The sequence below is a fragment of the Felis catus genome, chromosome C1, assembly GCF_018350175.1.
Source record: "Felis catus isolate Fca126 chromosome C1, F.catus_Fca126_mat1.0, whole genome shotgun sequence".
Classification (NCBI taxonomy): domain Eukaryota; kingdom Metazoa; phylum Chordata; class Mammalia; order Carnivora; family Felidae; genus Felis; species Felis catus.
This window is the reverse complement of record NC_058375.1, coordinates 193,277,592-193,290,591: the sequence shown is the minus strand read 5'-3', so window position 1 is coordinate 193,290,591 and position 13,000 is coordinate 193,277,592. Positions and strand designations below refer to the sequence as shown.

The 13,000-nt window shown below is 41.7% G+C and overlaps 1 protein-coding gene and 1 long non-coding RNA gene across 10 annotated transcripts in view; one reads left to right on the top strand and one right to left on the bottom strand.

Moving 5' to 3' along the window:
• PLEKHM3 (pleckstrin homology domain containing M3) overlaps positions 1-13,000 on the top strand; it is a 199,744-nt gene that overhangs the window by 80,510 nt on the left and 106,234 nt on the right. For 8 of the 9 annotated variants that reach the window (XM_003991077.6, XM_006935510.5, XM_019838548.3 and 5 more), the window contains one exon: positions 8,771-8,964. In XM_003991077.6, coding sequence (XP_003991126.2) covers positions 8,771-8,964 — 194 coding nt within the window. Of the gene's footprint in view, positions 1-8,770; positions 8,965-9,109; positions 11,113-13,000 lie in introns of those variants that run through there. The other variant, XM_006935511.5, reaches the window with a different exon arrangement.
• LOC109502832 lies at positions 4,101-9,504 on the bottom strand. The gene is made up of 4 exons (XR_002161698.2): positions 9,367-9,504; positions 8,405-8,601; positions 6,733-6,920; positions 4,101-5,464 (listed from the first exon to the last, which is right to left on the bottom strand). It is a non-coding gene; the product is annotated as an uncharacterized LOC109502832 (long non-coding RNA).

The following is a 13,000-nucleotide window of genomic DNA, read 5'->3' as shown; positions in this document are numbered from 1 at the left end:
TTCTGTTAGAATATTGTCACATCTGCCTTGAATGAACCTTCCAAGCAAAGTGCTTTGTACAAACATAGTCTTTATGGCTGTTTTTATACCTCCTTACCAGTAGCTGAGACTTGCTTTCACTGTAACTGTATCACCTGGGAGCGAGGTAAGTGGGGAAGGAACCCATAACTCACCTACCAGTAATTTTTGAAGTCTAAAACAAACATGAAAATTGCAAGGGGCCATTTGGCTGATATCCTTTCTATACCCCTGGGAAGCTCTGTCCCCTGGGCAAGTTAGCCTGTGTTTGAGTGCTCTCATCTGTAACATGAGGACCGTAACACTTCACAGGGTCACTGCAGGTTAAATGGGTTCATGCATGTGAAGTGTTCAGAATAGTGCTAGTACGTAGTGCGTGCCAAATAAGCATTCATTCTTATTATGACTTCTATATTTACCTACAAAAATCACGTGAATTGGGATAATACAAGACAGGCACTCTGCAAATAACTTTGATAAGCATTTGAAGAGTGGGAGCTGTTGTCACTGCTTTTCTTATCCTCACATTTATGTTGCTCCTCTCTGTGAGTCACCTGGGCACGGGGAACCTGTCTTCACATAGTTTCTGGCACGTAGTAGGTAAGCAGAAATGTATGCTAAAGGATGGAAGGAACGAGGCCTGTCTCCTGGGCCCCTCCAAACTCGGTACACTCCAAATGGACTTCATTCCCCTCACCACACATCCCTCCGGAATGTCCACGGCCCCACCCGTCACCACTGCCAGCCCTGGGAGACGTCAGTTAGCAAAACTTTACGCTGGATTCGCACTCTTGAGATCGCGCTCTCTGCTGCACCTTCACTTCCACCTCACGAGTACACACCTCCGGTGTCACTCCCACGAAGGAGTTTGGTGGGCCTCCTGCCTGCAAGTCTTGCCCCAGCAACAGTTTGGAAGATTCTGATCCCACCGTGGGTGAATCTTGTACCCTCTCTTAGTCTCGGTGTCTTCACCTTTAGAACGGAGGTGATGATGACGATAACAGCACCTACTTGACAACAGCGCTGTTTGCATAAAAGAATGACTCGCAGAAAGCACTGGGCACCGTGTCTGGCACACAAGTGCTCGATAATGCCAGTTTTTACTAGGACTGTATATGGAAGTCCAAACCTCATAGCCCGACACAAAGACCTTTTGTGATCTCTAGTCCCTGCACTTCTAGCCCCTTCTTCATGCCCTACCTCCCCGCCCCCGTGAGCATCCTCCGTCCGGTCTCACTCCTCCTGTTCCTCAGTGCTGCCCTGCCATTGCACACCTCTGGTCTTCCTCTTGCCCTCACTCGGCGTGGCAAACCCTAAGCCTGTCCTAAACCTCATTTCCTCTCGCCCACTTCTTTCCTTCCCCTCTCCCAGACAGTTATCATTCTCTCCTCTGCATCTCATACTTGGCACTCTGAATGCAGGCTATAAATATATTTGCCATGCGTGTATTAGATAAAAATGTATTTAGAGGGAAAGGACACTGGTTGACTTTGGTTTAGATTATTTATATTAATCTGCTTAGAGCGGGGCTTTGACAGCTAAGAGAGGTGTAGAGAGAACAAGTGAGGGAGGCAAGGCCCAGCCTGGGGTCACCGAGAGCTTAGGCTAGTGGCACCTGCCAACAGACTGTGCCACTTTGGGGAGTTAAAACAGAAGAAGTGGCACTAAATGAGAATTTGAAAATCAGGCACGGCTTACGAAGGTGTGAAGTGGTGGAAGAGATCCAGGTCCGTTTGCACTGAGTTCTAAAAGCCATTGAAACCATCAATTCAGCCATCCCTGACACTTTCCGTCTTTTCCCCAAAGCAGACGTTTTTGCCTTGCTGGTCATCCAGGTGACGGGGTTTGATTCTGAGAGGATGAGTAACTAATTGAAGGTGTTACGTACGCTCATTTCAGCCATGTTGTACATGAGGAAAACCTCCTTTGTTAGGCCTTCCTTCCCAGGTTCTCAGTGGACCAGGGAAGATTTTAAAGCAAGAACAGAGCTGGTCGAGTTTATCTGGATCATCTCCCACTGGCATTAAGTAACTATATTCCATTTAGTCCAGCCTGTCTTTGCTCAGACACTGGGACTTAACTTGATGTTTCTAATTGTGAGGATCAATTCAGACCTATCAGTTTCCAAGACCAGACATCATTCTGCTAGATCTGCCTCCTCTCCTTAATAAGAAGTACGTGACTGGCTTGAATATCCATTTAAAAGAGTGAAAAAATGGTTTTGCAGGGCAGAATGAAATCTGTCATCTTAAACGTTTCCTTGTCTGCCCTCTGGAGTAATCATACTCCTAATTATTTTTAAAGCAGGATTTCATCTATTTTCCGGTATACATCCTGCAAATTGAATTGAGCTCCAGGATTACCCAGCAGCTAAACCTTATCCTCGAGTTCTGTAGCCATTTTCTAATGAAATTCTGTTTGAAGATAACTTTCCTCCTGCTCTCTGCCCTCCCATTCAAAAATATCAAGCATGACAAAGAGGTGGTAGGGACCTCAGACTTGGCCTCGGCTCTTCCCAAATAGTTCCCTTCTGTTGTGCTTTTAAAAAATATTTTTGTGTCCTAGCCTGAATATTCACATTCCATTTAGCTAGGGGTTTTCCATGTTACATAAACTATTTCCTATCTCTACATCTTGAGAGGCATTCAAGGCAAGCTGGACTGCCCTCGCTGAGCTAGAGAGCAGCTCACTGATGGGAAAAACCACATTTTCAGAGTCATTTGGAGATTTTGTGAACAAATTGCAATTAACCTTAAGATCTCCTGATTCCTTCTCCATTAGCCCCAGTGCTCGTTTTAAGAGGACCAAGAAGTATTATGGTTGGGATTGATTTAAGACTTTCTCCATGATTTTTTACAATAAACATGGGGGGAAATGCAGGAAGGAAACCTTATACCAAAGCAATAAATGGTCATTGTACTGTGGTAACAGTGTGAGTGATCTATTTTTTTTTTCCCCTTTCCTGATTTCATTCTCCAAGTTTTCAGTAATAGGACTGTCACTTTTATTTTTAAAACTTCAGCTGTCATTTAACTCTATACATTCTACTTCAGAAAATACATATTAGATATTTGGCTTTTTTAATGCCTCAGAATTATGGCTATAAATAGGATTGTTGGGTCCTGTGATAACATCCGTGGGCTTTAATGTGGTATAGAAGGCACTTTTCCACCAAGAAATTGCCTTGCACTGCTGTACTTTTATTCTTTTTTTCACATATACTTCCACAAATTTCAAGATTCACAAATACAAAGGGCATGCATACATAAATAATCTCACTCCCACCTACACTGTTCTTCCCGCTGGCATCCGAATTACTCTTCTCTTGTGTATCTTTCCAGAGGTATTTTCTGTCCTCTTTTACACAACAGTGGCAATTTGATGATCTACATGCTGCTCTGGGACAGCTTTCCATTTAGATCATATCACTCTTCCTGGGCTTGCTTGCTTTTTTTTTTTTTTTTTTATAGCCACTCTGTATTCTATCATGAATTTTACATGTTTTTACACATGACAATCTACATGACAATGACATGATTTTGTTTTTCAAGCTTTTGCTATTACAGGTAGTGATTCAAAGAATAACTTTATATATCACTTTGCATCTAAGTTCTTGCATTCACCGGTGAGACTGAGGACACCTTCCTAGATGTAGGTTGTACATTTTTGAGTTTGGTGCATATTCTGAATTGTCCTTAATCAGGGTTGTGTCCTACACTTGTACCTGTATCTTCTTGCATGCACCTTCCTTCCCTCAGAGCCAAGACGCCAGCTGTCACTTCTGTTGTGACTGTGCTGCTTCAAGCTGTCTTTCCCCTTTTCTACTTTCTGAACTCTAAATATGTTGTAAACTCAATATGTTGTCTAAGTAGCCAAGCTGTTCTAAGTGTGTGTAAAGTAATAAGAGTGTATGGTTCAGAGCATTGTAGAACACTCATTCATTTCTTCAAGTATTTATTGAACACCCACCATGCTTACCGTTCTAGGCACTGGGGACACAGTCTCTGCCTTGTGAATGCTCATATCCCAATGGAGGGAGAAAGACCATAAACAAATGCACAAATAAGTGACTTCGACATAAATGAGTTGTTACTGGACTTTATTTTTTGCTTTAGGGTTAAAATCAAATGGCTAGCATACCGCCAAATTACGTCATAGGTTAGTCTCCCTCTGTAGCCCCCCTGCCTTTGTATTTGGGGAAAGAGAAGGACAGAATATGGACAGGGATCACCTCTTCTAAGGAGTGATGAGTAGACAGTTTATAGTAGAGTTATTAAAAAATAAAAACTGTGAATTTAAATAGTGCTACCAAGCACAGGACAGAGTATCCAGAGATCTGAGCTCTGGCTGTAAGTTCTGCCACAAAATGACTGCAGATAAGTCACTTAAGGTCTCTGGATTCAGTTTTTTTTTTTTTTCCTACTAAGGATAGGTAATGGATTAATTCAGCATTTCTCAAAATATGTTCCATGGAGCATTAACAAGTTCTGTGCTTGTTAATAGGTGTTACTCAAAAAGAGGTTCTATAGGAGGGCCACAGCTAGGCCAACGCTACAGCTGGAACAGGGCCCCTCAGGAGAACGCAGCCCTGGGGGCTCACAGCGTGGCAAGATGGAAGGAATTAGAGAAAGAGGCCCCTTCCTCTGGTGGGGAAGCAGGGCCCAGCCTGCATTTCGTCTCCCACCGCCCTCTGCACAAGGCCTGCACAACATTAAAAAGCTGCCTTGTCTATAGTCAAATAGGTTTGGGAGACTGCTGGCCTGAGCACGTTAAGCAGACACGATATCCAAAAGCTTTCTTAGGCTAACATGCTACCCTTTGAATCACCAAGTGAAGAAGGTAGTGTGTGGCATTTTTCCTGTTGGACCTCAGAACACTATTGTTGTGGGACTAGTATTCTTTGGAACACAGAAAAACTGGACTAGGTTGTGTTTACCAGTTGTTATTCTAAAAGTGTGTTCTCATCAATCCATTTTCCTCCCTTAACAAAAACTGAAGTCCTCACAACCCCCACCTCCACCACATCACCTCCAAATTGCTGTCTATCGTTAAACATTCCCTTTGCTCCATCGCTCTATTACCCGGGGCTATTTTTGTGGGGGAACATACCAGGACACCATTCCAGAACCTCTTTCTCAGAATTACGTAAACCTGAACAACATCCGAGAACATTAAGAGGTAGCTGCCACCTGCTTAACAAAAGGCTTTTAAAATTATACCAATGATGCTTCCTGCTCACATAACCAATATGTTTATAAATACACTTTGACGTGTGAGGTGTGGAGGAGAACCGTTTCTACCTCGACTTCGTCCTCCTCCTCAGCTCTTGAATCCTGTAGACCACAGCGCTGTGCAGGGAGAACCAGTTCACAAACTGCAACAAAATCACAGTCACTGACTTGAGTTCGTCTAGCTTAAATTAGTCTGTTCGTAAGCTTCAAAAGCTCTGGAAAGAAATTATGTTAATATTAGTAAACATTAAATATTATTTAGTAAAAGATTAAAAAGTCAGTAGGTTTGAAAAATGAACTTATTAACCCTATAAAAGTTGTTTCTAATGTGAATGGAGTGGGATCACTAAAGACAATACCAACCAAAACCATTTTTTAAAAACGTATTGGGTCCATCTATCTGCCTCTGTGAGCTGAGTTTTTATATCCATCCAAAACAACGCTCAGGCTTCTCATGGTTTTCGTAATTTGGTTGGCAAGAAATAGGACAGTTGCTCTTAGGTGGGGATATATTTGGTGTTCACGGACAATTTATGTAATATTTCTATTAATAGCAAAGAAACTTCTCCTCACATAAACTTTATGGTTTCCTTCCCTAAGTAACTATATATTTAACATGTTCTTTTTTAAAAAGCATTCTAATTACAGTTGAGTTTGAAAGTGGAATCCTTAGACCAGTATGCAGGGTGGTTTAGAACTTAGGAAATCAGTGGGGATACAGCACTCTATTTTGCAAAAATAGCATTTTATACCGAATTTTGTAGTTCTTTCAAAAATTCCCTTACCGGTGTAAGTGGTTGATTATCAGAAGTGAGCATGTGCTCAGTCTTGCTGCCGAAACCTCCCTCAGCCTTGCAAGGGTTTGTTCACCTACCCAGGCAGCCGTGGTCCCAGTTTGTTCCGTATTCTTAACACTGGTTAATGACTTTGTGAAGCAGTGCCTTAGACATCATCGAAACTAGCTCTGTTTTTGTTTTTGGTAATTCCAGCTTATGAACGCTCATGTCGCTAGCTGCTCTCCCATTTGTCTCACTGCTTTTACTGTCTCTGTAAAAGACTCCCTCCCCCCCCCCCCCCAACCTTTTTAGGCTTAAGTACCACCTGAAGAGAGAAGCCTTTTCAGGCCTGGGAGACTGGCCAGTGCCCTTTGTCCTTCTGTTCACCTACTAAAAGGTAGCATTGTTAACCTAATTCAGCAGGTCCCTGACTCAGTATAAACACTGCTCAATAGAGCCAGAAAGACTAATTGAATTGTACAATACATCATTTTTCAGCAACGGTTTCAAGTGGACTGTACTTCATTTCCCAGAACACCATCGTGTTTCCCTCGTTTAAGATATTTAAATATGGCACATATTTAACCATGACAAATCAAATATTTGGACCCAATTCTGTCTTTCTCCACCGAACCTTGAGCTACACGAGGACAGGGCCATGCCTGTTGTACTCTCCACTAATGCCTGCTATGGGATCCGGCACGTACCTGTGTCTCTATGCCTCAAGTGAGGCATTCTGTATCCTTGTCAGTTGTTATTTCCAGTCTGGTTAAATAGAGGTTTTGGCTAATTCTAGGGCCTCTTTGTGAGCTGATTTGCAGAGACTGTAAACTTCACCACATTTGTAACTGCAGGGCCCCAAAGGATCACACAACAGGTACCTCAAAAATAATTGCTAATAGGGAAAAAAAAATGGGACACTTACTGGGGAAAAAAAACCATTGATGCCTTTATATATATATAAATATAATATAATATAATATAATATATATATAAATATAATATATAATATATATAAATATATTATATAAATATAATATATATAAATATAATATATATATTATATAAATATAATAATTTATATATAACATATATATATGGAATGGAAACTTTTATATGAGCTTTATTTTATATTACAAAATATTAAATGTCATAAATGTGCTTTAATCAGCATATAGTAGCCATATCACCTACTCATATTGGTGGGTTTTCTTGCTTGTATCTACTTGTGGTAGTCTCTGTGCCATCCTTGCCCACCAAGTGAATTTCTGTTTATCTTTCTAGACCTTGAGGCAGTGTGGCCTGCTTTGCCAGCGGCTCCCTTCCCCCCAGGATAATTGATTTCTCCTTCCTTTAAGCTACCAGTGGACCTCATCCATATTTCTTTTGTAGTAGAGAACAGGCTATATGCGACATGTAGTTCTTGTTTTAAATATTTATCCCCGGGGCTCCTGGGTGGCTCAATCGGTTAAGTGTCCGATTTCAGATCAGGTCATGATCTCACAGTTGGTGAGTTCAAGCTCCATGTCGGGCTCTGTGCTGATAGAGTGGATAGCCCTCTCTTTGCCCGACTCTCTCTCATAAATAAATAAAACATTTTAAAAATAAATAAATATTTATCTCTTATACTACATAGTGAGTCCCTTGAGGGTGAGGACTGTACCCTATTTATCTTCATTAATAAACTTCTAGTCTGGAATGTAAAGCATAGTGGATTTTCAGTTTTCTTTTTAGTAAGCAAAATCGTTTTTCTAATGTTGAATTCTATCCTTATTCCCAGCACCAGAGCAGTTTTCCTGGAAGCTTTTTAGAGAGGTTTTACCTCCCCAAGTAGAAACTAAGCCAACTCTACACATCACTAGCCAGTCCACATCTCAGTATCAGCAAATTGGTAAAGATTCTCCCGAATTACCCACTTCTTATCCATTATTTAAACTACTCCGTCTGTATCTCAGATGCATTGCATTTCTACTCTTTCTAATGACAAGGACATTTTAAAATCAACTTGCATAGTCTTGGTGTTTACCACCAGAATTGGATATAGAATTGGAAGGATGTATTAGTCTGTCAGCCCAAGCTCAAAGTAATTCTAAGAGCAACTCCTTTCTGCTCACTAAAGTGTTTTTTGAGCCTGTTTTCTATGCAAATTATCCTGCATAAATAATATCCTTTAAAGCTATCCTTTTTATTCCTTTTGAATTTTGTAATATGTACATGATTTACCTGTATTTTGATGGCTACTTATAAAAGTGGTATAGAATATACATGTATGTAGTTTTTAAAATTAAGTCTGTTTAGAATCTTTTTTTTTTTTTTAATTTTGAGATGACTGTAGATTCCCAGGAAGTTGCATAGATAGTAAAGAGAGGTCCCATGTACCTTTCATCCAGTGTCTCCCATTGGTTACATCTTAGATCACTGTGGTACAATATCCATAAATCGGGAAGCCTACATGGTATCTTGAGTCTGTATAGTTCTGTGTCATTTTATCTTATGTAGATTCATGTAATCACCACCATAATCAAGATACATAATTAATGGATTCCTTTCAATGCAACGGTTACTTCTACAGGTTTCTGGAAGAGAGAAAGAAAGCCACAATTTATATTTAGTTAAGTTATGGGCTTTTGCTGTGGCTCGCTCAGAAAGTAATGTGACCTTGGCCTTTCAACTCTGGTTCCTAGTTTGAGGAGGTGTGGAAAACTGGATGGTTCCCCAGACTGACTGAGGAAGTTTATCTTGTAGGTATCTAAGCAAGCCAAAGAGTTTCTGGAGTACGTGTACGAAGAGCCCCTCATCGACATCCAGCAGGAGAACCCGATGCTGTACCGCCACGCCGAGCCGCTGGCCACCGTGGTGCGGCTGCGGCAGCGGCTGAAATCGCTGCGAGCCTATTTGTTCAGCTGCCGGGCCGCCGTGGCCGAGGATCTGCGCCGCAGGTAGGTCACAGATGGCAGGCAGCTCCGGTTTGCTTTCCTCTCCCTGCCCTGGGAGGGTGGTTAGAGGACCTCCCTGGCCTTTCCAGTGGGCACCGTCTTCTGTGACTCTCACTCCCGGCTCATCTTTGACGTTTTTCCTCCAAAGTCCTCTAAGTTGAGCCAAGAAAAATGAAAGTAATAGCTCAGCGTAACTGAAGGCGTTCCAGCCATGGAACTAGTTGCCACAACAGTGAAGACTTCTCCTACCCGTAGACGAACTCGAGGGGATGATCACAGGAGTGTCTTCATTGATCACTTATGTAGCACTTTTCACTTTTCCTGGTTTTATTTGTGAAATGAGCATGTTTGAACTATTCCATAAAGACGTTTTTCAGTGGAAATAAGTGGTTATTCACATCTTACTTTCCATCCAGAAACAGGCTTGGTAGGTGATGCCGGGGGTAGAGCCTGGGATTAAGATGCACCGGCCCAGGATTCTGCCTTTTCATGTCACCGTTTGTGCAGGCTGGTTTTCCATAGGGCAGTTGTCTCCAAGTTCACAGAGCACACAAGTCCATGCCAGGTTCAGATCCTGAGAATAAAACTGAAGTTAAAATGTGCCTGCTCTCATCAAATTCCTTCTTTTACAGTTAGATTTTATTAGCATTTCAAGTCTCACCCTTGGCACATACGAACTAGCTTACACTTGAAATAATTGTTGATGGTGTTCGTAGGTCCCTGAAAATACCTTTTAATGTTTTAATGGAAATGACCAAAAGCATACCTTAGTCATGGTTTCTGGAGGGGAGCCTACATGCAAAAGAACCTTTGGAAAGCATTAAAGTGATACGGTTTGTTATTTGAGATCTAGTTAGATCCAAGGAAATGGACATAACCCCCAGGCATCTGAAGAAGACATCTTAAAAAGAACTAAATGTAGATAGTGAGGAGTACATAATATCATAATATCTAGACAAGCCCTCATAAAATAATAATGAAAAGGCAGCTGCCATAAAGCAAAACACTTCTCAGTGGTAGTCATTCTATTACCTAGTTTTTCAAAAAGCACTAGAAAAAGGTCAGGTTTTATTCTTGTAAAGTCTAGGCAGATCTTAATTTTAAAAGATCGGGGCTTTCCCTGAAAGACAATAGGATTATAGGTCCAACTAAACTAAATACAAGATTTGTAATGTTCAAAGTATGTTTGTTCTATCATTTTCACTCTCGGCTTAGTTCAGAGCTAGTTTTTCTTTGCCTGTATTTTTAGACAATATTAAAATCTACACATGGGAATCACGTGAGGTACCTTTCTGGGACAGTGTTTTGCTTTGGATAAATATGCCACATCAGGGCATACGTTTAGAAATTAAACAGATTCTGTCTTCATTTGGATGACTAAGAATACCTTTGCTGTTCCCGCAGTCTGGTGGTTTACTGCCATGCCTACCCCTTATGGCCAGACCACCAGGAAAGGAATAGAAGTTCTAGAAAGAAGGCATTCCCAGGGCTGTGAGAATGAAGACAGCAGCCTTTCTTCCTTTCCCTTCATTTTTCTTTCCTCACTTGTCCATGACCCTTATGTAGTGCAGTTCCTGGCACCAGACAGGCATTCAGCAAGTACTGAACGGATAGATGGAAGGAGGGAGGGGTAGACAGGTGTCTACTATGCTGTCACTCTAAACCACTGAACAACGGCTGGTAGCCCAGTTTTGAGGAAGGAGTCAGTCTTCTGGTTTTATTTCTTCCTTAGGTGTCCGTTAGCACAGTATCTGACCCATCTGAAACCCTCAAAAATAGTTGTTGAATGAATGAGCAAACGAACTAAAAAACAAAGAAGTAAAGAAAAATTTAGTTGGTTTTGTTTTGGAGATCAGTCTCAAATCTTTCTTCTCCGTTTCACTTCCAATGTACCACCCTGGTTTGGAGTCTCAGGACAATTGCAGTGTCTCTCTCCCATTGAAACTTCGCATCAGGCAAATTATTAAATACAAGTATGGAGTTCAAGATCTGTATAACTCTCATCCAGTATATTGTTCTACTCTCACATATCCTGGGATGATTTAACTCTTTAATGCATTCTGTTGTGGGAATTGGTTTTTTCCAATGGAACTGCTTATAATATTGCATATACATAGTAAGCACTCAATAAATACTATTATTCATACTGTTTTATTATCCTAGAGTGTTCTTGTCTCTGGCTTTAGAAATCTTTGTTTAAAGTTTCCACTTAAAAGCCACCCCTGATGCTCTGTCTACTGGACTCGGCCCCTCCTGCTCCTATGTCAGGAGAGGAGTGAGCCAGAGGAAGTGGTTTGGAGCACTGACCCTGGGTATGGGGCCTGAAGTTCCTGGGTATGTGATGCACACTTACTCATGCAGTTGTTGCACAAAGATGAGTGGAGCAGGAGGTTCCCTGAGACCAAAGAATGAGATTCCTACGGAACTCTAGAGGAGGCACATTGATTTTTCTTTTTAAAAATTTGTTCTTTGTTTCTGTATGCTTATACGCTGTGAAGATAATGGAGGGGCACCTGGGTGGCTCAGTTGGCTAAGCCTCTGACTTCGGCACAGGTCATGATCTTGCATTTGTGGGTTTGAGCTCTACATCAGGCTCTGTGCTGACAGCTCCGAGCCTGGAGCCTGCTTCAGATTCTGTGACTCCCTCTCTCTCTGCCCCTCCCCACTTTCATTCTGTCTCTCTCAAAAATAAACATTAAAAAATATATTAAGGGGCACCTGGGTGGCTCAGTTGGTTAAGCGTCCGACTTCGGCTCGGGTCATGATCTCACGGTTTGTGAGTTCGAGTTCCGCGCCATGCTCTGTGCTGACAGCTCGGAGCCTGGGGCCTGCTTCGGATTCTGTGTCTCCTCCTCTCTCTGCCCCTCCCATGCGCATGCTCTGTCTCTCAATAATAAATAAACATTAAAAAAAAATTTTTTTTAATATATTAAAAAAATAAACCCCAAACATTGTTATCATGTCTTCCCACCTTGGCACAGGGAAAAGCATACCAGCAGCAAGAAGTACTTCTAGCTTCTGGTGGGGGGTGGGGGAGGGAGGAGGCTGTTATGGGGAGCTGTTCTCTCTCTATTTTGAAGTAGGACTATTTCGTGAAGCGGGTCTAAGATGTTCTGGGCTGCTGGTACTCGTCGCAGCAGGGCCTTACCTAATGTCAGCTCTGCCTTTTTTGAGTGTGCTCTAAATAACCATCACCCACCTAATAACTAAATTCCTGTCACCAGAGGCCATCGCTTACCTACCTTTTACCTTTATAAGGAATCTGACGTTTTAAAAACAAAATGAGCCAGCCCTGCACCTTTGATTAGAGATGATAAACTTATCTAGAAGTAATGTGTAAAGTTCCCTTTGTTTCACTTGGAGGCACAACATTTAAAGTGGAATATAAACATAAGAACCTACTGGATACAACTAATCTTATATAATTTTGATAGGAGTTAAAGGAGGGAGGAGTTGGTGTGCAATAGGGGAACGAAAGAGAGCAAGAGAAGCCAGTTCTTACCCAGTTGTAAAAGGCATTCTCTCCCTGCCTGGTTTTTACCTCTGTACAGGAGTAGCCATTAATCTCCAGCAAGTAGGCCCAACATGCTGAAGACCTGTCAACGCCATATAAACAGAAGAAAGCAAACTGTTAATATTGCTGTCGTGAGAAAACTGAAAACAGACTGATTAATCGTACTGGTGCTCCCCCTGCCAGGGAGCTGACTTGGGTCGTCCCCTTATTAGGGAAGTCACAGTTTGCTTTTAGGCCTTTCATTATAATGGCCGCCCGGTCTTCATCCTCAGTGTTCTTGTTCTTGTTGTTAAATGAATGCCTTGTTCTTGAACCCATACCGCAAATCTTGACTGGCAAGGATGATTAGTTTAGAAAAAGTCAGTGTCTTCCATGAAGTCTAAAATGTTTACAGTGCTGACAGTTCACTGTTTCTGAGGAGTCCCAGATGGTGACCCTGTTGGATTGGTTCAAGGCCTAGTTAACTTTTCATGAGAAGAATTGTTTATAGTGTCCACACATGAAGGTACATGAAGAACTCTCTGA